The sequence below is a fragment of the Brachyhypopomus gauderio genome, unplaced genomic scaffold (assembly GCF_052324685.1).
Source record: "Brachyhypopomus gauderio isolate BG-103 unplaced genomic scaffold, BGAUD_0.2 sc50, whole genome shotgun sequence".
Classification (NCBI taxonomy): Eukaryota; Metazoa; Chordata; class Actinopteri; order Gymnotiformes; family Hypopomidae; genus Brachyhypopomus; species Brachyhypopomus gauderio.
In genome coordinates, this window is record NW_027506875.1 from 120,412 (window position 1) to 147,192 (window position 26,781).

Here is a 26,781-nt window from a genome sequence, read left to right on the forward strand (position 1 = left end):
GGCTAAAGTACTTGAAAATGCTTGAAATTGTAACTGCTTCATTTCACAACAAATACCTGTCTGACTGAACAGTTCTCTTTACGTTAACAAATACGAGCCTCTTGTAATTCCAGGACGAAACATGAGAGAACGTGAAGATGTTAAGATTGGGCGTTTTGAAAATAAACAACCATTAAATAATGTGATAAAAAAGCGAATTATTTCGAATCATTTCGAGTATATGTATAAATATTTTACTTATTTAAGTTTAATGTGCTGGGATATATAGAAATGGACCATGAAAGTGACGTACAAATGATTTAATTCCATCTTGTTACGGTGTATGAACCCTGCAAACATGACTTGGTTAATTGCAAGCCGCTCGCGCATGGGCGAAACCACCGCGATTACGTCATTTTCGACGCAGCGGCTGACGAGCGGCTCGCGCGCTGTCGTACACCTCTCGAAATTTGTAAAAACTTCGCGCGCGCCGCGCTTCAGCGCAATTAACCAAGTCATGTTTGCAGGGTTCATACACCTTAACAAGATGGAATTAAATCATTTGTACGTCACTTTCAAGGTTAAGTATAAACCAGTTATAATAATAATTTACTTGCTGAACAAGCCGAAGGGAAAGCAGGAACCCTGATGGCCAAAGTGATCACAAAATCAAACATCCTTAAGCCCTATCCGGACGGGATTAGTTTATCAGGGGGTCCTGGGGTAATTTTCTCTTTTACGGGGGGTCCTCTGTGATTTTAATCCCGTCCGGAACGAGCATGTCCGTGTTTTTCTCAGACGTCCTCAGAGAAAATTACAGGCGGAATTACCTACTGTTTTTCGCTGTACTCCGTGGTCGTCTGGTAATTTTAGTCCCGTCCGGATCCACATGTCTGAGTTTATACATGCAGACATCACCTCGCGTTTAATAAAACAGCTATATGTCCACTGCCACGCACCGTAGTTACACGTTGGGCGCGCGTTTTCACGGAGATCCACGTAAAGACAGCGGCGAGCGAAAATGGATTTACTGGATTTATTTTATTTTATTTAACGGATTTATTTAGCTATTTACATTAATTAGCGATTTTTTATAATGTGTTTTCTGTATTGGTTTAACAAAATAGCTTAACTTAAACGGAGATCTTAAATGCTGAACTGAACAGTAGTAAAGTTAAAAGTTAAAAAGGAATCATCAGAGTTGGCAGTGTGACATTATTAAACATGCTATCACGTGACAAGGCGATGTCATGTGACCGAGAAAGCCAAAAACTCACGGGTCCTCCTGTTTTTTCAATTGCTGTCCGGATGCAAGAGTTTTATCACTGAGTACAAGGGTGAAATATTTTTCACAGACGTCCCCCTGAAAAACTAATCCCGTCCGGATAGGGCTTAAGAAAGAGTTTCAGAGAAAAAGTAGCAGAACTGAAAGGGGTTGAGCGTGAGCTGGAGTGTGGATCAGAAAAACAGGAAAATGGCCTAGTGTGTGTGTGTGTATGGTATGATGCTGTTGTCAGTGTTTGAATTTTGTTTTGTATAAAGTTTCATTGTGTATACTGTACAGTGAAAAAAAATTTAATGTTTGTGTCTTGTATTGTCCGTCTTGTGCATTAACATTTGAAGTTTTCAAGCAGCTAGATTAATTAATGTAAATAATCAGTTGGTTTTTGTGCTTTATTTTAACGTGTATGATCTTGCGAGTTGGTCTTAATTTTATTTGGAAAACGGTATTAAAAAGTCTTAAAATGTCTTAATTTTCCCTTGGTCAAACCTGTAGACACCCTGCTTTCACTGTCTCTCTCTCTCACGCACACACACAGTCAATATCCTCTCTCTGTCTCTCTCACTCTCTCTGTCTCTCTCTCTCTCTCTCTCACACACACACACACACCATTCCCACATGTCTGACTTGCTGAATATACACACAGTGTCTGTGTTTGTGTTCACGTGTGTGTTGATGTGTAAGTGTGAGGAGTTTTTCCCCTTCTCTCTACAGTCTATCTTGGTGCTGTATTAGAGAGGAAGGCTGTGCTGCTCTGTGTTCAGCTCTGAGGTCAAACCCCTCATCACACCTGAGAGAGCTGGATCTGAACCACAATCAACCAGGAGACTCAGGAGTGAAGCAGCTCTCTGCTCTACTGGAGGATCCACACTGTACACTTGAGATACTACAGTGAGTTACTGACTTACTGACTCTTATATACACACACACACACACACACACACACACACACACACACACACACAGTCAATATCCTCTCTGTCTCTCTTTCACACACTCATACAGTCAATATCCTCTCTCTCTCTCTCAATCAATTCAATTCAATAAGCTTTATTTGCATGACCATAATCAGTTACATTACTGCCAAAGCAGTGTTATCGTTCAACATGAATAAATCATTGAAAAATATGAACAATTCTAATTATGATGAACTTGAACATGAATAATTTAAAGCTGAAAAAGTGAAAAGAAAGGAAAGCAAATAAGCAAAGAAGAAGAAATAAATAGATCAATATAAATAAAAGTGTTTACAAGCAGGGTATGTGCGTGTGTGCGTTTGTGTGTGTATGTGTGTGTTTGTGCGTGTGTGTGTATGTGCGTTTGTGTGTATGTGCATGTGTGTCTGTGTGTGTGTGTGTGTGTGTGTGTATTTGTGCAGAGGCGGTTTTTGCATAGAGGTGTTGCTAGACAATTGCCTTGGGCCCCTCCCACTGCAGCCCACTGTAGGGCCCCCCTGACTAACTTATTTCTCGCATATTAATGTTGATGGGCCCCTAGTTAAATTCGCCTTGAGCCCCCAAATTGCTAAGTCCGCCACTGTATGTGTGTGTGTGTGTGTGTGTGTGTGTATGTGTGTGCTTGTGCGTGTGTGTGCTTGCGCGTGTTTGTGTGTGTTCGTGTGTGTGTGTGTGTATGTTTGTGTGTGTTTGTGCATGTGTGTGTGTGCGTGTATGCGCGTGTGACCTCCCTGATTTCAATAAGTCTGGACATTGCTATTTGGTTGAAGAAAGGGTGCCGTTTCATACTGTTGAGAAACCTGCATTCAAAGCCATGCTGCAGGCTTTTGATAAACAATATGTGCTGCCAGACTTTTCTCAAACAGCGATCCCTGAAATGTATCTAACAGTGAAGGAAGGCATAATACGAGACTTGAAAAACATTGACTATTTCTCAGCAACAACTGATATGTGGTCTAGCGTGAATATGATGCCGTACAGTCTGACCATTCACTATTTCAGTGCAAACTGGGAACTAAAATCAAAGTGCCTGGAGACTGTATTTGTGCCAGAAAGCCACACAGGTGACAACTTGACCGAAGCCCTCAGGTCCTCCTTCCAAGAGTGGTCCCTGGACGAGAGGAAACTGGTCTGCATTACGACGGACAACGGGGCCAACATTGTGGCTGCAGTGCATAAACTTGGCTGGCAAAGGCCAAGTTGCTTTGGCCATAACCTGCATTTAGCCATTACCAACACACTGAAAACCGAAAAGGACCGCACTGCCCGAGCTATGGGTTTGTGCAGAACGTTGGTGACGACTTTCTTACAGAGCTGGCAAAATAAGAGAAAGCTACATAAAGAACAATCTGAACTCCAGCAGTGCTTAGTTCTGGTGAGTTGTCCTGAACTTCCCCTCCTCTTTCTTTGTCATGTCGAAACTCTTGTAATTTATTGTGCCCATCCCCCGCACCTCCAATACAGTTAATAAAAGTAATTGGGGTAATACAACACAAAACGTAAAAAAATAAGATCAAATAAGAATAAGAGCAGTTTATAACATTGAATTAAAAACATTTTAATAATGCATGATTACAAAATACAATTCCCCCAAAACGTGTCAGAGCGGGAGATGTGGGAGACGGAATCTCCTGTGGATGTTCCCAGTTCCCAGTTAAATTCCGTATTGACTTTAAAATTCTTTTATTAACTTATAAAGCATTGCACGGGCTTGCTCCTGAGTACCTTCAGGAACTTATTTCCTATTACGAACCCCCACGCCCACTAAGATCACAGGGTGCTGGTCTTTTATTAGTTCCAAAAATTAACAAGGTAACAGCAGGGGGAAGAGCCTTTTCTTGTAAGGCCCCCCAGCTTTGGAATAATCTTCCTAAATGCGTCCGGGACTCCGACACAGTCACAATCTTTAAGTCTAGGTTGAAAACCCACTTATTTAGTTTAGCGTTTGATAATTAATATCCCCCCTTAGATTAAGGTACAGATCCAGGGGTTCATAGACGAAGGGTTTTATGGTAGACTGGGGTGCTGGTGCTGTCGTCCTGTCACTGCTCGTGGTCACTCAAGTTTGTTGACAGTGCAGTGGACGGATGCTATTGTCTCAGAATGCCCCCAAGCCTATGTTACCTTCTGGTTCTGCCTTTTTAGCTAGGCTGTAATAATTTAACTTAATGCCGGAGTTGCTGCCACACTCCGGAAATGTTTATAATTTCACCTGTCCTGTATATGTCCTCATACAGAGCTAATTTTCCCTGTTTCATTTCTCCACATGGCTGCCCGCCTGCTTGAGGAATAATGAGATGAGGAGAGACAAGCGAGTTATCCAGTGCCAGCCACCTCCTGCCTAACCGGATGCATACATCATGATGGACATTATTACATATTTTTCCTTTTCTTTCTGTCTAAATTGTTGTTGTTGTCATGGTGACCGGTGTCGGCCAGAGGAGGATGGGTTCCCCCCCTGAGTCTTGGTTCCTCTCAAGGTTTCTTCCTCATGCAAAAAACTAGGGAGTTTTTCCTTGCCACTGTCGCCTTTGGCTTGCTCACTGGGGGCTAGGACTCGGCACTTGTAAAGCTGCTTTGTGACAACAACTGTTGTAAAAAGCGCTATATAAATAAAATTTGATTGATTGATTGATTGATGTTTAAAGATGGCAGACCCAAGCGCCTCGTCCGTGCACTGAACGATAGCACACACATGAGGGAACAAAGACACAGCGCGATGTGTTTTCAGTGCCAACGTCGAGGGTGAACTGAAAGTAATCGCGGAAATACTCAACGTGTGAAACAGGGGAAAATGGAAAACAATCGCGGAAATACTCAATGCGTGTAACAAACAAACAAACAGAAAACCAAAGAGAAAACAAAGGACGCCAGGGGAAGTAGCTGGCTGGCTGGCAAACGCCGCGAGGGACAAAAACTCTTCCCAAAAACCAAAACCAAACGGACAGGAAGAATAACAGTGGGAGGAAAACTTGAGAGAGTCCAGGGAGTGGCGCAGGAGATAAGAACAAAACAACTGGAACGAGCAAGAGGCAGGGTGGGGAGACACCGAGCAAAGACAATAGAGAGATGGCTTGAGGTTGATGACATGAAGCAGACAACTCAGCGGTGAGGCACTGCGTCTGTCGTCCTTATAAAGAAAGGATGGCAGGTGAATGCCATCACCGCTGATTAGCCTGTGGTCTGACTTGCGGGCTCCTCCTGGTGGCGACAGGAGGAGCATTACATTTACATTTACATTTATGGCATTTAGCAGACGCTCTTATCCAGAGCGACTTACAAAAGTGCTATGTAGTTGCTTGGAATCTCCAAGGTAGAATAGATAGTCCTGAACACAAGGTACTCTAAGCTGGAAAAACCACTAGACGAAAGTCAAATGATACCTAACAATTATACCTGAATATACACATCCCCTGAGGAAAAAGACAGTAAATAATTCCTATAACCCAATTATGCACAATACCTGAGGAAAGAGACAATAAAGTACAATAGACAAAGCATAATTATGCAAAGTGCACTTGAAAGAGCAGCCCTGGGAGCAGCCCTGGGGCCAGCCCTGACAAAACGAATATGAAGCTAAATATTCTATTAAATACATGACTAGACGAAATTTACGGACAGGCCAATAATCTGAATTTCTTCTGCCTATTTTAATGATCAAACAGCCCAATGTTAACATAGCATACTTATGAATAGCCTATTTAAAGACAATTATGTTTTACATTTATTCACAGGATTGTAGGGGTGACCTGCAATAGTCGCTGATTCGACTATAGTCGACTAAACCCCCTAGTCGACTATGAACGTCATAGTCGAATGTACCATTCTAACTGCATGGGGGTGCCCAAGGATGCAGCTAAGCATTAGTTGTTACATGAAATGTCTTTGTTTTTGTTATATATAGCCTTTTGTCAAATAAAATCATCTTAATTTCTGTTATTAAATATTTTTAAATGATGTGTGCGCATTAACAATAGGCATCTTCCTTACTACACATTAATAAATCACACCCTGCTGTTGCACAATCCAAACGAGCGAGCTGAACACGCTACAGAATACGCGCAGCATCTGCCGAGATTATAATGTCTACTAAAAAACTTCAAAAGTATTTTGAAAAACATAAAGAAGAATCAAACCAAGTAAAGTGCAAGTTATGTCATCAACGTCTTTCATTTCGCATGACAACAACCAACATGGCATACCATTTAAAACGCGTAAGGTGAATAAAACATTTGTCGTTTCAGTCGTGTCGTGTCGTCTCGTCGCGGTGCGTCTCGGCAAGTAGGCCTATAAACATTTTTTGTTGTTGTTTGCTTTTAAACCCCGTTACTTGAACCTTTCCTTGTATTTTTTTGCTGTTGTGTGGCAATTTTTTATATTTTCAGGCAGGCATATTTTATTTAAAATATTTTTGACATTTTGCACAGTGCCTGTCTGACAGTTCGATATGAACCTTTCCTTGTATTTTTTTGCTGTTGTGTGGCAATTTTTTATATTTTCAGGCAGGCATATTTTATTTTAAATATTTTTGACATTTTGCACAGTGCCTGTCTGACAGTTCAATATGTGGTTACTGACGGTTAATGTTCTCTAACGTTTCATAAAAAAATTAATAAGTAAATAAATAAAAGCTGAATAAAGCCAACCTACCTTGTTTATTCATTTATCTGAGTGTTTTAGGTTTTTACTTTGAAGAGGAAAAAAGTCCTGAATGAGAACGGGATCCCGTTTAAGGTGCTCTAAAAATAAATAAATAAACCCGATTCGATTATTAGTCGACTAAAGGGAAAAGCTGACGAATCAGATTCGACTATAAAAATCCTTAGTTGAATACACCCCTACAGGATTGTCCAACTAGATGGGGTACAATGCAGAAGATGATACAATGCGTTCTGGAGCACATCCCAGCCATTAAAAGAGTGTTGGATGACCGGCACAGCCAACATTGGATTCCTACTTGGCAGGATGTCAAAGTCCTAGAATCAGTAAATGCAGCGCTGAAGAAAGTTGCGGATTTTACAGACGCATTGTCTTCAGAGAAGACGGTTACAGCGTCGTCTGTGAAACCAGTCCTACAGTTACTATGTGAGGATCTGCTTCCAACCAAAGAAGACACGCAACCTGAAACTAAAAATGATCGGAGTCTTGGAAGACAAATACAATGCACCTGCAACACAGCGACTGTTGGCAAATGCCTTGTTCGTTGACCCAAGATACAGGGACATCAGCCCTGTAGATGATGTCAAAGACGCGCTGTTGGAAGAGATGCTGCAAGTACCCGAAGAGCTCTGTGATGACAGAGATGGAGCCATGCACACGACAGCTGGAGAAGGAGCAAGTGCACCACCTCCTGCACCTAAAAAAATGATTCTCGCAGACCTGCTTGGAAAAAGAAAAGACCTCCACTCCAGTCCCCAGGAGAATCTGTGCGGACACTAGGGTTGCCACCTAGGTCTGACAAAAAACAAGGACACTCTGTTATACGCAAACGTTGACGGGGGGGTGGGGGTGGCAAACGTAAGTTGTTGACTGGGGGGGGGGGTTGTTGAACGTAAATTGTTGACGGGGGGTGGGGGGTGGCGAACATAAAATGGACACAGCGAGAGAGAAAAAAGACGGATTTAAAGTGTGCAGAAACAGTCTAATTAGTTGTTTAAACTAACCTAGTGAAAACCGGGACATTAAATGAATAATTTTTTTGCCAGGATCGAATATTAAAAATAAGGAAAATCGGGACAGCCCAGGAAAACCGGGACAGTCCCAGGAAAATCGGGACAGGTGGCAACCCTAGTGGACACTGAACTCGCGAGGTATTTGCAGGAGGAAGCCCTCGATTCACATTCGGATCCACTTTCCTGGTGGCAGGAAAATCAAAATCGATTCCCTCTTCTGTCAAACATTTCCAGAAAATATTTGACTGTTTGCGCAACGAGCACTCCATCGGGGCGTGTGTTCAGCACGGCAGGTAACATTGCCACCTCGTTTAGATCGTTCTTTAAACCGGACAAAGTGAACATGTTGGTTTGTCTTGCAAGGAACATGAAGACAGAAAAATAAGATTATTATTTTAAATTCACATCATTATTAACAATGGCCATAATCTTGCCTAAAGTATTTACTTTACAACAAATAAAGTTTTTGTTCATTTAAAAGTGTGTTTTTTAAATAAATTATTTATTTATTTATTATTTAAGCAGTTAACTGCATCACCACGGTGATACGTTGCTCTCTCACCATGGTAAGAAAAAATCCATACCATCACAGCCCTATGTGGCCGTGTGTCATGTGAGGACCCCGGCCCCTCCCTTTTGGGCGTGTGTATACGTTGTCCACGTGCATCGTCTGCGTCGGTGGAACTCCGTGGGTGTGGTTATGTCCTGTGATAATCCGTCTCACCTGTGACCAGTCTCGTAATCACATGGGGCTAATGTGGTTTGTCTATTTAATGTGCGCTATTTAATGTGTAAAAAATGTTTGCTTGATGCTGTTATTATAACATAAATCCTTTAAATTTGTTAGGTTATGAAACCCACATTACTCCATCAATCAACGATCAAACTATCTAAGTGAATAAAGAAAAATTAATCAAATATATCACATTTACTTTGTTCAAAACCTGAAATATCAAATTATTGTGAAAATAGCGATTGTGCTTCAAAAATGCTCTCTGAAAAAGACTGAAGCGCGGCAATTTCTTCAGCCACAACAAATCAACTTTTACTGCCGTTTCGTTTGTGGTTATGAACACATTCTATTGTGATCGCAGTTAGTTTTTTAATTCTTTGACAATTCGTCGTTTTTCTTGATGGCTAATTTTGGCATAATTAGCTCCATGTTTGGTCGCAAAATGCCGACGTATTATACTCTTTACCGCCACCGCTTCATACCCGTTTTTCTCCTTGAAGCGCAAACATCGCTTTCCCATCTTTCTTGAAATACCCTTCTATCTGCATCGATGTTTCTCTTCCTGAACATTTTGGGATCATTATTTGTATTTTCCAATTACACTTCGCATCGATATGGAAATACTGCAGTGTCGAGATGCCATCACTTTGCGGGTAACATAATTGTGGAAAATGTAGTCTTTGCTCACTTTTACTTCTTTTTATTTTTTCTCGCGGGCCACATAAAATGACGCGGCGGGCCACATTTGGCCTGCGGGCCTTGAGTTTGACACCTGTGCTCTAGAGACATTAAAATAGTTAAAGTCGCGAGGTGAAGCTTCATTTAGCACTATTGTTCCATTGCTATCAAGCCAAGTCTCTGTTAGAAAAAGAAAGTCCAGACAATAATCTTCAATTAATTTGACTATTATAAAAGACTTGTTTGTGAGTGAGCGGACATTTAGTAAGGAGACTTTAAAGACTTGATGTGTTTGATCAGCATAGCTTACATCACATTTTCAAATGCATTGTGCATTGTGCATTTTCAAATTTTGTTTGTTACAATGTTTTGTACTACTGTGTTTTCTTCTGATTACATTTTTATTTCGATTCTGGGAGCCATGCCACCGGCTATGGAACGTAACGAACGTAAGAACTGGAATGTAATACTGACTAGGAGCATGGGTTCCAGTGTGTCAGACCTGAGAATTCACTGAGTGTGCAGGAGAAGTAGGTGAGTTCCTACAAGTCCCAGCCTTGTTAGGGTGAAGCTGATGAGGTTTAAAAAGCTCAGGACGCCTCCAAAAGATGTTGAAATTGTCAATGAAGTTTACCTTCCAATGTGCACAGGCTGTAGTGAGCCAGCTGTTTAGAGCCAGCAGTCTGGTAAAGTGACCACTGCCCCAATGTGCAGTTGGTATCGGTCCAGAAATGAACACTTCACATTGGGAAAACTCCAGAATGTCGAGCAGATGGTTAATAGTCAATTCTAGTTCTTCACGTTTTCTATTTATGTCATGTTGTTTAGAAATTTGATCCAATTTTATCTTCTTAAAAAGTGTTTGGAAGTGATTTGTCCAGATGTCTGCATTCTGAATGGCCAATTCTTCATGATCTTTCTTTCTCAGGTTGTTCCAGTTTTTCCAGAATTGGTTTGTTCTGATTGACTCCTCAATTAGTGTCAGTTGCTTGTAGGTGTATTGAGCTTTTTTTGTTCTGAGTGTACGTTTATATTTCTTAAGAGTTTCACAGTAAAGAAGACGTACTATAGGTGCGTTATTTGTCTCTCTGCATTTCTGATTAGATAATTTCCTTAATTCTTTTTGCATGTTTTGGCACTCTTGGTCAAACCATTCATCTTCTTTTTTGAGTTTTGGTTTTGATTTCCTTTTCATTTTCAGTTTGGCCTTTTCTGCTGTTTTATCAAAAATCCTATTTAGATTTTTAACTGCCAGATTGACTCCCTCTTTACTGTGAGTGTATGTGGTTTCCAGAAAGATGTTTAGAAGTGTTTGAATTTGTGGGTCTCTGATTGCTTTCTGGAATTCTTCTGAGCTGTTTTGGGCCCATCTGTATGATCTTCTGATGTTATACAGGTTACTGGGCTGTGTGGGTGGAGTGTTGTTATTCTCTGTCCTTTTAATGAACACAGTAATTTGGCTGTGGTCAGACAGAGGAGTTAGTGGTTTAACACTGAATGCACGAGAGATAAAAGGTCTAAATCTGTTATCATGTAGTCTACTGTACTGTTCCCAAGAGGTGAGCAAAATGTGTACCTGCCTAAGGAGTCCCCTCGTAACCTACCATTGACGATGTACAGGCTCAGACTTTGACAGAGCTGCAAGAGTTTTTTGCCATTTTTGTTGACCACTTGATCCATATTGCTTCTGTGGGGCATAAGGAAGGTTGTTATTGTACAGAATTTTGTTTTTAATGTATTTGTCATTCTTTGAGTTTATAAAATCAGGCTGTGTTCCAGTTCTTGCATTTAAGTCCCCACAGATGAGCACATTTCTGTTACGTTCTATCTCCCCCTCCTTGACGAGCCACACCTCCGTGGTTGCTAGGGTCGGCCCCTTTTTGATTTCCTTGTTTATTTTGGTGGTTATGTCTTCTGTTCTTAGCTCCGCCCCTATTGATTAATGTTCAGCTGTTCCTAGGGGTTTTCTTGATTAGTTAGGCTTATAATGCTCTTGGGTTTAGTTCTTCGTTGTAAGTCATTAAGTGTTCATGTTGGTTCTGCAGTTTGGTTGTGTTTCCATGTTTAGCATTTCTCCGTGATGTTCGAATTCCTGTGCTTCTTGGTTTCTAGCGAGTGTCAGTTTTGTGGGTCGTGTTTGTCAATCGTGCTTTGGATGGTCTATCAGCTTGTATTCTGGTGTTCTACATGGTTGTGTATGTTAATCAAACGTCCGTTTTCGTATGTGTAGTTTTATCCTGAATGAGTGATTGTTGCTGTGGTCGTTGCATTTAAAGTAATGTCTCTGTAGTGAATATTTGTGTGTTCTTTCTTGTTTGCATTTGTAGTAAAATGGTTAGGTTAGTGGAAGAATTAAGTTAACCTGGTCATTGTCATTTCTGTGTTGCTTGTGTATGTTGTATGTGTGCATTTATGCATCTAAGTTTATTTCAGCCTTCGTTGCTGTTAGTTCTACTGTTTTGTATGACCCAGTCTTTCATGCATTGTGTAGAAGACCAACATGCCGCGTCGATCTCGTACAATACGAATCGGCGTCACCGCGATTCAACCAGTCTCGCTCTCAGTTCAAAATAAAACACACTCTGTATCGCAATTGTGTCCGCCCCCTTGTCATGAGACGTTACAGAATGACTTACCTAATCAGGACACAGCGAGAGAGATACACTCGAGTCCTCCTTTTCAGGAACGAGATCAAAGTGGTTCTGTTTTGACTAATATTACTTCAGACATAGTTTCCTTGGAAAGTAAGAACTCGTCTAGTAAACGGATAAGTTTCAAGGATCACTTGGACTTAATCCAAACAGATTTGTCATTAGATGTGTATGGCCGACCCGGTGTGTTGCCTTCTTTGATGGCTTGCCCTTGCGAATTCAGTGGGGAAAATGGTGACTTGGGGCTTTTTATTATGCAATGTAGTCTGTATGTCGAGCATTTGATTTGCCCAAAACCTCCGGAGAACATTTTAGTGCTCTTCATGAGATCACGGTTGAGAGGTATGGCACTAGAATGGGCAGATCTAGTGTTATCTACTAGACCAACGGAGGCTTGGTCTATTGCAGGTTTTTTTGGGTTTCTTAGGCAACGTTTTTCTAAAAAGGCCTTGATTGCTTCTGGTGTAGAGAGCCCTGTTCCTCTCCTATCCTCTGGACCTTTGTTACGAGTACAGGCAAGAGCTCCAGTTGCATGTTCAACATTGGAATATAAGACTCTAACCGCCCACTGTGCTGATCCCATAGACTATGTTGGATGTAAGAGGACCTTTTGTCAGAGTGCTGAGATTGCTTCAGAGGAAGTTCGGTTGCTACTGTGCCTTTGAGTGCAGACTCTGTGCCCATGGAACCCATGGATTCCTTGACCCGAGAGGCTACCTCTTTGACCCAGTGTGCTTTTGAGGACACTTTACCAGCAAACCGGTCGAGCCTCGGAGCTGTTCCCTTGTCTATGCAGGTTGACCTTGGTGCGGTTTTTCCTGCTAATCAATCTGACACTGACTCGGGTGTTTTGTTGGATGTTGCTATGGCAACAGCGGCTTTTACATCTGTGCCTTCTAGTTCCTCCTCCTCGTCGTCCGCCGCGCTGTCATGCGCCTCCTCGTCGCCGTCCGCCGCGCCCTCCGGCGCCTCCTCGTCGCCGTCCGCCGCGCCCTCCGGCGCCTCCTCGTCGCTGTCCGCCGCGCCCTCCGGCGCTTTCAACCCCAGGGCTCCCACGGCCACAGAACCTCCTGGTGCTTCCCTTGTGGCTGCAACAGTTGCTCTGCCTTTTGGTGATGCCTCCCCATCGGTGACTCTCCCTGGTGACACAGAGACATTACCTCTTGCTCCCACTATCCGGAACAGGTCGCCATGCATACAGACTCCTTATGAAACTGTTCCAGTTCCTGAGGTCCGTCAGGGACCTGCCAAGGTTTCAGAAATACATCAGGGGCCCATTCATGAGGACATACAGTCTCGTATTCTGAATGTGCTGTCTAATATGGATCCTATGTGTATGCCCTTATTCCCTGCCCCCATTCCAGATTATGTATTGGTTCCAGTGTCTGTCCAGGTTTTTATACCAAGATTGGTTTCAATACACCCTGACATGCATGGCTTTGGTGTTTCTGTCCCTGTGTGGTTACCTGTATTGTGTTCCTTTGTTCATCTTGTTCCCGTCCATATGTCTGTTGTTTTGTCTATATTTAATAGTGTTGTAGCGTCATCAATTGCACCCAATCTTAGTTTGTCTGGTTCTTCACCCCTGTCCTCATCTGTGTTGAATAGGCCTGTTCCCGTCCCCTTTCCATGTTCTGTTGGTGGGTCTCGACCTGTGGTTCAGTCCCTTCCCGTGACTGTTTCCTCTGTGGGGACCCCTGACGACGATTCAGCCTGCTCTGTGTTGGTGTCCTCAGGCTCTGTGCACATCGATGGGTCGTTCCAGAGTGTTCCTGTTTACGATCCTCCGTTCTGTTGTTTCCTGCCCCATCTGAAGTCCGACTCGTTGTCTGTCGTCCCTACTGAGGGTTGTGACCTGTCCGCTTCCTCTGGGCCCGAGGTTCCGGTGTTTGGTCTCTCCCTTACTTCTGATCGGCCGTCCCTGGCTTCCCCTCCGGTTTTATCTGTTCCTGTTGGCTCTGGGTCCCTTTCGGGTCCTTCTTGCGTGCCCCGGAGTGGCACGCTTTAGGAGGGGGTAATGTTACGTTCTATCTCCCCCTCCTTGACGAGCCACACCTCCGTGGTTGCTAGGGTCGGCCCCTTTTTGATTTCCTTGTTTATTTTGGTGGTTATGTCTTCTGTTCTTAGCTCCGCCCCTATTGATTAATGTTCAGCTGTTCCTAGGGGTTTTCTTGATTAGTTAGGCTTATAATGCTCTTGGGTTTAGTTCTTCGTTGTAAGTCATTAAGTGTTCATGTTGGTTCTGCAGTTTGGTTGTGTTTCCATGTTTAGCATTTCTCCGTGATGTTCGAATTCCTGTGCTTCTTGGTTTCTAGCGAGTGTCAGTTTTGTGAGTCGTGTTTGTCAATCGTGCTTTGGATGGTCTATCAGCTTGTATTCTGGTTTTCTACATGGTTGTGTATGTTAATCAAACGTCCGTTTTCGTATGTGTAGTTTGATCCTGAATGAGTGATTGTTGCTGTGGTCGTTGCATTTAAAGTAATGTCTCTGTAGTGAATATTTGTGTGTTCTTTCTTGTTTGCATTTGTAGTAAAATGGTTAGGTTAGTGGAAGGATTAAGTTAACCTGGTCATTGTCATTTCTGTGTTGCTCGTGTATGTTGTATGTGTGTCTAAGTTTATTTCAGCCTTCGTTGCTGTTAGTTCTACTGTTTTGTATGACCTGGTCTTTCATGCACTGTGTTGTGTATATCTATGTATCAGAGTACTTCAGCCTTTGTTGCTGTTAGTTCTACTGCTTTGTATAACCCATTCTTTCATGCATTGTGTAGAAGACCAACATACCGCGTCGATCTCGTACAATACGAATCGGCGTTACCGCGATTCAACCAGTCACGCTCTCAGTTCAAAATAAAACACACTCTGTATCGCATTTGTGTCCGCCCCCTTGTCATGAGACGTTATAATTTCCCTGGGCCTGGAAATGGTTCACCTCTCTCTCTAGTTCAGGGAACATTTCTTCTGAGTAGTAAGGGGATTCTACGGGAGGAATATATATGGCACAGAGGAATATGTCTTTCTTAGAAGCCATGGGTGTTTGTTTTTTATTTTAAACCAGATACAATATTTTCCAATTTTCATTGTTTTTATGCAGTTGTGTAGTATTTCTCTGTACCATATGATTATTCCTCCTGAGTCCCTGCCCTGATGCACTGAGTTCAGCTTTTGAGAGGGTATGATGATTTCTCTATAGCCACTGGGACAGTGAGTGGTCATATCTGTCCTACACCATGTCTCTTGTAATACAAGGATGTCAGTGTCCTTGATATTGTGTTGAAAATCTTTGTTCAGACTTTTTAATCTAAAGGCTGATGAATTTAGACCTTGGATGTTCCACATGCTGACTGAGAGTGACACCATGTTCATAGTACTGCCCCTTTTGTCTAAAATGAGATGAACCAAGTGTAACATTGGGGTGGTTGCATAATCAGGGAGCGGACGCACTGGCGCTTGAGAGTGGGACTCAAGGCTAATAGAATGAACCATACTGGCTAGCCGTGTAGTGAACCCCACCTCTAGAGCGCTACTCTGGGGCACTTAAAACTATACCAGAACACAAAACAAGTCTTGCAGAAACAGGGGCAAAACCAGGACGAACAACACGGAAACCTGGAAACAAGACAGGAGACATGGAGGCAGGACCAGTAGCAGAAGTTGGTGAATACCTAAAACTGGAATCGAACACTGAGGACATGAAAGAGGTAGGGGACGTAGGGGTAGTGAATGGAAGTGAAACACTGGTCGCTGTCGGCACACCACCGGTCCAGAAGGTCCAATATCATGGGGGTTATGCTGACCCCTTTATCACAATTATAGTCCTTTTGGGTAGCTGTTCCCAGCAGTCCCTGTGGCAGGGTAACTGGAACAAGCTGTGCAGGTCCTGGCCCAAGCTGAGTAGTTCCTGGTCCAAGCTGAGCAGTCTGAGGGACAGGCCAAGACTCCTTGAGGGTCTTGTAGACAGCCGGACATGACCCCTTCCAGGATGCCGGGACAGGCGGCGACAGCCCCCTCCTAGCGGCGGGAACTGGTGGCGACCTCCTCCGGAACACGGGGACAGGCAGCGGTGTCTGACCTCCTACAGGTCGCGGGGACAGGCAGCAGTAGTGACGGCGACCTCCTCCGGACGGCGGGAACATGTGGCAACAGTGGCGGCGAGCTCCTACCGGAACACGTGGACAGGCAGTGACGGGTCTGACCTCCTACAGGTCACGGGGACAGGCGGCAGTGGTGATGGCGAACTCCTCCGGATGGCGGGAAGTGGCAGAGACAGCTGTGCCCTCCTCCAGACCACGGGAACCGGCGGTGATAGCGGCCTCCTCCGGACCGCAGGAACAGGCGCCGATGGCGATGCCCTCCTCCGGACCGCAGGAACAGGCAGCGACGGCTCTGACCTACGGGTTAAGGGAACAGGTGCAGACCCCTCCTGGGCCTCCGGCACGCTTGCAGGCCTCTCCTGGGCCTTATACACACTTGCAGACCTCTCCTGGGCCTCATTTATGCTTGTAGGCCTCTCCTGGACCTCACCCACACTTACAGGCCTCTCCTGGGCCTCCGGTACACTTACAGACCTCTCCTGGGTCGTAGTCATGCTCGTAGGCTGCTCCTGAGCCTTACACACACTTGCAGGCCTCTCTTGCGGCTGGCATCAGCGCAGGCTGGGTGGCTGACTTTGCTCTGGGGAACTGTCCAGCCCTAAAGGCTGCTACAACTCCAGGGTCGGACCAATCACGTGTCCAATGCCCTGCATTATATTTCCCAAAGTGTGCTCTGAGCATTCCAAAAAATCTATCCAAATCTCCATCTCATGGGCTCTCCGAGACATCAGGAGATCAGCCCATTGTAAGGCCTTACCCTCAAGGTATTGCAAGAGGTATCTAACCTTAAGGAATTTGGGAGGTTGTGGGCCGAGTAACCAGTCAAAAAATATCCTGCTTTGAAGAATGAAACCTAGGGGGCCTTCCGCATTAAACGCATGCAGAGGACTTATCTCTGAAGGTAGTTCAAACGGCTCTCCCCGTTTCACCCCTTCAATCAGGTTCCCAAGGAAGGGTGAGGACTAGGGGTGTATTCAACTAAGGATTTTCATAGTCGAATCTGATTCGTCAGCTTTTCCCTTTCGTCGACTAATAGTCGAATTGGGTTTATTATTATTATTTTTTTATTTAGAGCACCTTAAACGGGATCCCGGGGCCGTCGCCAGATTTTTTTCACTGGGTGGGCATATGGGTTTACCTGGGGGGGCAGATTTAAGCGCCGATATAAAGCAATCATTAGCAGTAGTTACAAAGCCTATAAAAATAAAATAGGACTAAAATGTGTGTTATGAACTAATCACGCCCTATACCACATCCGCTCCACAGAAAGTCACCTCATGAACTGCACAGCCAGTAATAGATTTATCTAGCTACCGGTAACTCTAATCACGTCAGACCACCACAGGGTAGCTCATATGAACAATAAAATGACTAATATGCCGTAAAAAACAAATGTTGACTCACCATTAGAAAAGTTGTAGATGACGAGAGTCCGAGCAGAACCGCCTCAGGACCTTATCTTTCCATTCATTTGTACATTTCCTTGTAAGATCTCGCTTGAACGCTAGCTGCACAAGCTGTGCCTTGCGAATATGGTGCATAGCACGTCTGTGGTCCGTAAAAACATTTTTGAAGACTGAAAATGAATTCTCACACATGGCTGTGGAAGCACCAAATGTTAAAGCAAGTTTCATCGCGATCAGGATACTTGGCATGGCTTCCAATGTTTTGTTGTGTGTCTGAAGGAGTCGTCTAAGTCCACTGTTGTGGGGGGGGCACGACATTCTAATTGGACGGGCACTGCCCCCCAATGCTCGCCCTTAGCCACGGCCCTGTGGGATCCCGTTCTCATTCAGGACTTTTTTCCTCTTCAAAGTAAAAACCTAAAACACTCAGATTAATGAATAAACACGGTAGGTTGGCTTTATACAGCTTTTATTTATTTACTTATTTATTTTTTTATGAAACCTTAGAGAACATTAACCGTCAGTGGGCATTGCGCATATCGAACTGTCAGACAGGCACTGTGCAAAATGTCAAAAATATTTTAAATAAAATATGCCTGCCTGAAAATATAAAAACATTGCCACACAACAGCAAAAAAATACAAGTAAAGGTTCAAGTAACAGGGTTTAAAAGCAAACAACAAAAAATGTTTATAGGCCTACTTGCCGAGAAGCGACGAGACGATACGACACGACTGAAACGACAAAGTTTTTTTTTTTCGCCTTACGCGTTTTAAATGATATGCCATGTTGGTTGTTGTCGTGCGAAATGAAAGACGTTGATGACATAACTTGCACTTTACTTTGTTTGATTCATCTTTGTTTTTCAAAATACTTTTGAAGTTTTTCAGTAGCCATTATAATCTCGGGAGATGCTGTGCGTATTCTGTAGCGTGTTCAGCTCCGCTCATTTGGATTGTGCAACTGCAGGGTGTGATTTATTAATCTGTAGTAAGGAAGATGCCTATTGTTAATGCGCACACATCATTTAAAAATATTTATTAACAGAAATTAGGATGATTTTATTTGACAAAAGGCTGTATATAACAAAAACAAAGACATTTCATGTAACAACTAATGCTTAGCTGCATCATTGGGCACCCCCATGCAGTTAGAATGGTACTGGGTATAGTCGACTATAGTCGAATCTGCGACTATTGCAGGTCACCCCTAGTGAGGACCTCCACTTTAAGCTCTCTTGCTGCGTCCTGATTAGGTGGGTCAATTTGTAATGTTGGGGTGGTTGCTTAAACAGGGGTGCGCACTGGCGCTGGAGAGCGGGACTCAAGGCTAATAGAATTAACCATACTGGCTAGCCGTGTTGTGTAAGGCAATAACATGACGAATCTGAAACTAACCATATACAACACAAGGCAAACTGAAACACAACGAAGGGAAATATGACGAAACAGAAACAAACCTAACACACTGAAACTCGAACGAAGTACACACAGCAAACTAACATGGAGAATGACAATGAAAGCATAGCACAAGCAATATCTAGATTCAGACATTGACCCACACCGATTACCCAAAACACAAGGAATAAATACAAACCTAAATGAATCTCAAAACAAGCGACAGCTGAAACCAATGAGAAAAAGAACTGAAACTATGGAAACAAAAACAGAGGCGGAACTAAACAGAAGCAGAACAGCCCAGAGGAGGAGGAGCCAGGCTAGACAGGCAGGGAGGGGCGGTGCCAGGTGTGACACCAAGAAACTAAAGCAACTTCTAGTATAGAACATAACAATGTTATGTTTGTGTTTCATATGTAATAGGTAGTATAAAGTAACTGTTATAAAATGTTTCATCATTCCAAATCTTTGTTGTTGTGTTTTTTGTTAGTTTGTTTTGTTTTTAACTGTGTAATAATAGTAATTATTATTAGCCATAATAAAGATTCATAATAATCTTTGAATTATTTTCACAGATATGTATTATTTGTATTTGTTAGGTAAGTTTTGTACAGATATATTGCAGTAATTGTTTAATTTCACCCATCTGTGTAGACGTGTGTGGAGTCTGAAGGGCCTCTGTGTAGCGGCGCTGCTTCTGTAGGATGTTGTCCTGGATTACAGGGGCTGCTCTGTGTGTGGCCGTGTTCACAGGGGCTGCAGTGTGTTCACACTGCACAAGTCTGGCTCGTGGTGGGTGATGGGCTGGTCTGGGTGGATGGGCCCCTAGTGTTGGTCTGGGTGGATGGGCCCCTAGTGCTGGTCTGGGTGGATGGGCCCCTAGTGCTGGTCTGGGTGGATGGGTCCCTAGTGCTGGTCTGGGTGGATGGGTCCCTAGTGCTGGTCTGGGTGGTTGGGCCCCTAGTGCTGGTCTGGGTGGATGGGCCCCTAGTGCTGGTCTGGGAGAATGGGCCCCTAGTGCTGGTCTGGGAGAATGGGCCCCTAGTGCTGGTCTGGGTGGACGGGCCCCTAGTGTTGGTCTGGGTGGACGGGCCCCTAGTGCTGGTCTGGGTGTATGGGCCCCTAGTGCTGGGCTGGGTGGTTGGGCCCCTAGTGCTGGTCTGGGTGGTTGGGCCCCTAGTGCTGGTCTGGATGGATGGGCCCCCTAGTGCTGGTCTGGATGGATGGGCCCCCTAGTGCTGGTCTGGGTGGATGGGCCCCTAGTGCTGGTCTGGGTGGACGGGCCCCTAGTGCTGGTCTGGGTGAACGGGCCCCTAGTGCTGGTCTGGGTGAACGGGTCCCTAGTGCTGGTCTGGGTGAACGGGTCCCTAGTGCTGGTCTGGGTGAACGGGCCCCTAGTGCTGGTCTGGGTGAACGGGCCCCTAGTGCTGGTCTGGGTGAACGGGCCCCTAGTGCTGGTCTGGGTGGATGGGCCCCTAGTGCTGGTCTGGGTGGATGGGTCCCTAGTGCTGGTCTGGGTGAACGGGCCCCTAGTGCTGGTCTGGGTGAACGGGCCCCTAGTGCTGGTCTGGGTGAACGGGCCCCTAGTGCTGGTCTGGGTGGATGGGCCCCTAGTGCTGGTCTGGGTGGATGGGCCCCTAGTGATGGTCTGGGTGGATGGGCCCCTAGTGCTGGTCTGGGTGGTGTCACCTGGTGGTTTGGTGCTGTTGGTGGTCCACGGTGTGCAGGCTGAGGTGTGTTGTGTAGTCCTAGCAGGTGTTGGGCTTTGTGGAAGTGCTGTTGGTTGGGCTGATGGCTGCATGTCTGTGTCCATGTTGCTGTAGTCTGTTCCTACGTTGTTGTGTGGTGTAAGGTCTCCTGCCAAGTGCAACATCTTTAAGTGTCCTGGTGAAAATCCCCACTGTGTGTTTATGTGCACGTGGTCATAAAGGTGGTAAGGGATGATGGTGGCGTGGTGAGCAAGGTGCACGTTGGGCATGAGGGCACATCCTCTAGAGATGTTGGGCATGAGGGCACATCCTCTAGAGATGTTGGGCATGAGGGCACATCCTCTAGAGATGTTGGGCGTGAGGGCACATCCTCTAGAGATGTTGGGCGTGAGGGCACATCCTCTAGAGATGTTGGGCGTGAGGGCACATCCTCTAGAGATGTTGGGCATGAGGGCACATCCTCTAGAGATGTTGGGCGTGAGGGCACATCCTCTAGAGATGTTGGGCGTGAGGGCACATCCTCTAGAGATGTTGGGCATGAGGGCACATCCTCTAGAGATGTTGGGCGTGAGGGCACATCCTCTAGAGATGTTGGGCATGAGGGCACATCCTCTAGAGATGTTGGGCGTGAGGGCACATCCTCTAGAGATGTTGGGCATGAGGGCACATCCTCTAGAGATGTTGGGCGTGAGGGCACATCCTCTAGAGATGTTGGGCATGAGGGCACATCCTCTAGAGATGTTGGGCGTGAGGGCACATCCTCTAGAGATGTTGGGCATGAGGGCACATCCTCTAGAGATGTTGGGCATGAGGGCACATCCTCTAGAGATGTTGGGCATGAGGGCACATCCTCTAGAGATGTCTGCATTGACCCTCTGGATGGTTGCAGGGTGGAAGTCCTTACGTGGCAGGACTGTGGAGACAATAATTTTGGCGGTGGGAAATGATTCTGCTGCTCTTTATGCCACTCTGCATACGAGTCCTCCTACTCTCTCCTTCTACTCTCTCCTCCTACTCTCTCCTGCTCTGTCCTGAGGTCGTTGGTGCCCGTGTGTATAAGGATGTATAAAAATAAAATGTGCCGTATTTTGTCAATTGTGATTTTTACACTGCAATCGAAAATTGTCCTCCGCTTTTAACCCATCTGTGCAGTTAGAACACACACACACACACACTAGTGATTACTAGGGGGCTGTGGATCACACGTGCCCAGAGCGGTGGGCAGCCCTAGCCCGGGGAGCAGTTGGGGTTAGGTGCCTTGCTCAAGGGCACCTCAGTCATGGCCTCAGGTCTGGGAATCGAACCCATGACCCTCCGGTCACAAGAATAGTTCCCTACCACCAGGCCATGACTGCCCCTGTGTATTTGGAAGTGCCACGGTTGGGGTCAAATAGTATTCTGTGGGCATCTTTTATTTTAGGGCACCATATTATTGATGTTGTTATTGACCTGGAAAGAGCACGTCTGAATCTCCCATTTGAGTCGATCAGAATAGTGACATCTATGTTTGGACCTGCAGACATGCTGTTGTTCAGGTGCTCTGTGTCTAATCTGTCTTTTCTCACCTTTTTGGTTGGAGATTTGGGTGTTTCAGGGCAGGTCTCAGTCTTGTTGTGTGACGGGCAGATTTTGAGTGCAGCTAAGCTGTGAGGTACTGGGAGAGGGCTGAGGGCCGGTGTGGGGGGTAAGATGTGAGGTACTGGGAGAGGGCTGAGGGCCGGTGTGGGGGGTAAGATGTGAGGTACTGGGAGAGGGCTGAGGGCCGGTGTAGAAGGTCAGATGTGAAGTACTGGGAGAGGGCTGAGGGCCGGTGTGGAAGGTCAGATGTGAGGTACTGTGAGAGGGCTGAGGGCCGGTGTGGGGGGTAAGATGTGAGGTACTGGGAGAGGGCTGAGGGCCGGTGTGGAGGGTAAGATGTGAGGTACTGGGAGAGGGCTGAGGGCCGGTGTGGGGGTAAGATGTGAGGTATTGGGAGAGGGCTGAGGGCCGGTGTGGGGGGTAAGATGTGAGGTACTGGGAGAGGGCTGAGGGCCGGTGTGGGGGGTAAGATGTGAGGTACTGGGAGAGGGCTGAGGGCCGGTGTGGGGGGTAAGATGTGAGGTACTGGGAGAGGGCTGAGGGCCGGTGTGGGGGGTAAGATGTGAGGTACTGGGAGAGGGCTGAGGGCCGGTGTGGGGGGTAAGATGTGAGGTACTGGGAGAGGGCTGAGGGTCGGTGTGGGGGTAAGGTGTGTCTCTGTATGAGTTTGTAGATTTGTTGTTGTGGTGTTTTCCCTGTGTAGCTCTTTTCTCTCTCTCTCTCTCTCTCTCACACACACACACACACACACACACACACAGTCAGTACCCCCCTTTTCCCTCTGAGACACAAACTATTACTGTATTTATTAGATTCACATACAAACACTTTCTTGCTTGTTCTCTCTACAAACACACACCATATGTCACTTCTGAGTACACACACAGTGTCTATGTTTGTGTGAGTGTGTGTGTGTGTGTTGATGTGTAAGGAATTTTTCTCCTTCTCTCTACAGTCTGTCTGAGTGCAGTATTAGAGAGGAAGGCTGTGCTGCTCTGTGTTCAGCTCTGAGGTCAAACCCCTCATCACACCTGAGAGAGCTGAATCTGAACGACAATGAACCAGGATACTCAGGAGTGAAGCAGCTCTCTGCTCTACTGGAGGATCCACACTGTGCACTGGAGAAACTAGAGTGAGTTACTGACTTACTGGGGGGGGTGCTAAGCGAGTGTCGATTACTAAGCGGGAAGACCGCTAGCAACCGCGGACGATCTCTAATAGTAGCAAAAAAAAAACACTTATTTTTTTATTTTTAGAACAGGCCCGCGGGCGACTCATGACGTCCTTGCGGGCGACATGGTGCCCGTTGGTGACCCCTGGTGTATAGAGTGTGATGTCTGACAGTGATGAGTGTGTTTTCATGTCTGATTCTGTCGTACTCTCTTACAGTATCCGTCAACTTCATTGGAGACGATGAAAATGATTTGAGTCTCATATACAGAGAAGAGGATGACCACAGACACACACACACGATTGTACACATGAGTCTCCATGGTTGTGTGTGTTAGTGTGATTGTGTCATTATGACTGCAATAGAGGACTGTGTGTCTTCTCACCATATTTTCCCACATCCGGACACCAGGACACACACACACACACACACACACACACACACACACACACACACACACACACACACACACACACACACACACACAATCGAAATTTGTCCTCCGCTTTTAACCCATCTGTGCAGTTAGAACACACACACACACACACTAGTGTTTACTAGGGTGCTCTGGGTCACACGTGCCCAGAGCGGTGGGCAGCCCTAGCCCGGGGAGCAGTTGGGGTTAGGTGCCTTGCTCAAGGGCACCTCAGTCATGGCCTCAGGTCTGGGAATCAAACCCACGACCCTCCGGTCACAAGACCAGTTCCCTACCACCAGGCCATGACTGCCCCTGTTTTTTTTTACATTTTTTTTTACATGGACGGACACACACACACACACGCCTACCTTACATGGACACACACACACACACACACACACACACACACACACACACGTCTACCTTACATGGACACACACACACACACACACACACACACACGTCTACCTGACATGGATACACACACACACACATGCCTACCTTACATGGACACACAATCAAACACACACATGCACACACATACACACGCTTGTTCTGAAACTGTTGCCATATGACTGTAATGTTCAGTAAAATGGTTCAGAAAAAATAAAATTAATGTTATTATACTTTTGTTTTATGTTCTCCAAGTTCATAAACATCAACACTGTGATGTTATGAAGCTGTGGAGGTGGAATAAGTGGAGTTATTATCTGTGGTGTAAATGACATCATTCTGATTACAGGAGAACTATGAACAGTGATTTAGTACATGTTATTGTGATAATAAGAAGATTGTATGATTCAGTGTGTATACTCATGAGCTTGTGTGTGTGTGTGTGTGTATTGTGATCATGTTAAAGGAATGTGCAGAGGTAGAAAACACATCAGCTGCTCATATTGAAACAGGAAATCTACTATTCAGAGAGAATGCTCATGTAAGGACAAAACTGTCTACTGTGCATTCTCCCCCATCAGGATCTCAGTGTTTCCAAACATGCTGTGATAAGATAAACATATGATACTGACCCACCTGCGCGCGGTATTAAAGAGAGAGGACTGCCCTCCCTCCCCAGAGCTTCTGTTCTACACTGAACTCTCATGCTTATTTTTCATTATAATAAATTTCTCTTTTAACCATGCCAGAGTCCTCATATATTTCAGAAATTTCCACATTATCACAGTATGAAAGTGAACCAGGAACTGTGTGTGTGTATGAAGGTAATGTTGTGTATTTTACTCCAATCTACAATAAAATGTATTCTGAAGGTAATAAATATATATGAATTAAACATTTAAAGCGCTGTGTAGATCATAATTTAACATTTACACAGGTGTTAACATCAGTTCATCCAAACACACTATCATTTCAATGTTTCTATTGTCCACAAATCACCATCAGTGATGATCACTGCACATGTAGGTGTGTTTTTAGACTCATACGTCATTAGATTATTATTATATGAATGTATCACGGTGGGTCGGCCAGGAGGCCACCAGAGGGCGCGTGCACTCACCCGCTCACACACCTCGCACACGCCCCCTTGCACCAAGCCACTTACCTGGTCCCTCAGAAAGAGGAGTACTTCAGGAAGAGAATCAGTGACCAGAGTCTGGCCAATACAATCATCTCACACATGAAGTCATCAAGAAGCCTCTACATCATGTGCCACATTCCAGTCTTCTGCTGGATTGCAGCCACTGTTCTAGAGAGCATGTTGGGTGAAGCAGAGAGTGGAGAGATCCCCAAGACTCTGACTCAGATGTTCACACACTTCCTGATCTTTAACATCAAACACAAGGACAGAAAGTACCATGGAAAAACTGACACTGATTATGACCAGACTAGAAATATTGTTCTGGCACTGGGACAACTGGCCTTTCAACAGCTGGAAAAGGGCAACCTGATCTTCTATGAGGAAGACCTGAGAGAGTGTGACATTGATGTCAAAGAAGTGTCAGTGTACTCAGGAGTGTGTACCCAGATCTTCAGAAAGGAGTTTGGACTGTACCTGGGGAAGGTGTTCAGCTTTGTGCATCTGAGTGTTCAGGAGTTTCTGGCTGCTTTATATGCATTTCTCTCCTTCATCTCCAACAACACAAATGTGCTGGAACGGAAAAAGAAAACACTCTTTAAAAGATCAACAATGTCTGACTTCCTTAAGAACGCAGTGGACAAGGCCTTACAGAGTGAGAATGGACACCTGGACCTTTTCCTCCGCTTCCTTCTGGGTCTCTCACTGGAGTCCAATCAGACTCTCTTACGAGGTCTACTGACACAGACAGGAAGCAGCTCTCACAGCACAGAGGAAACAGTCAAGTACATCAAGAAGAAGATCAGGGAGAATCCCTCTCCAGAGAAATCAATCAATCTGTTCCACTGTCTGAATGAACTGAATGATCATTCTCTAGTGCTGGAAGTCCAAACATACCTGAACAGAGATTTTTGTAGTCTCTATGGAGTCAGTCTCTCTCTTGCTCAGTGGTCAGCTCTGGTGTTTGTGTTGCTGAACTCAGAAGAGGAGCTAGATGAGTTTGTCCTGAGAAAATATGACCCATCAGAGGAATGTCTAATGAAACTGCTGCCAGTGGTCACAGCATCCAGAAAAGCTGAGTGAGTATTTTCATTCATAAACACATTACAGCACTGGGGGGAGTTTCCCAAAGCATCATAGAATCAGTACAAAATCATAATAAGACTAAAGACATTGTTAACTTCACACACACACACACACACACACACACACACACACACACACACACACACACACACAGATGTTCACTGTATGTCACTGTAGGGTGTTTCTGTACTGGGGTTATTGATCCCTCCAACCAACAATAAAAACAGCTGAATTAGAATTAAAATGTGTTGGAGTAAATTCTACTACACAGTCCAGCATGAGTCATGAATATGCATAACTAATACAATTACTGACTTTAGAATCTGCATTACATAATGTTGTCTGAAGAACAGAGATTCACGTTTCATCTAACTCAAGATTGAGAGAGAGAGAGAGAGAGAGAGAGAGAGAGAGAGAGGGGGGATGGTGAGATGGTGGAGT

General features: G+C 45.0%; 1 protein-coding gene across 7 annotated transcripts in view; it reads left to right on the plus strand.

The window, feature by feature from the left end:
* Window positions 1-24,859, plus strand: part of LOC143487826 (NACHT, LRR and PYD domains-containing protein 3-like) — a 74,665-nt gene extending 49,806 nt beyond the window's left edge. For 6 of the 7 annotated variants that reach the window (XM_076987038.1, XM_076987036.1, XM_076987041.1 and 3 more), the window contains 2 exons: window positions 1,976-2,152; window positions 3,220-6,806. In XM_076987038.1, coding sequence (XP_076843153.1) covers window positions 1,976-2,152; window positions 3,220-3,685 — 643 coding nt within the window. In that variant the 3' untranslated portion in view covers window positions 3,686-6,806. Of the gene's footprint in view, window positions 1-1,975; window positions 2,153-3,219; window positions 6,807-23,089; window positions 23,267-23,523 lie in introns of those variants that run through there. The other variant, XM_076987043.1, reaches the window with a different exon arrangement.
* The last annotated feature ends 1,922 nt before the right edge of the window (window positions 24,860-26,781 follow it).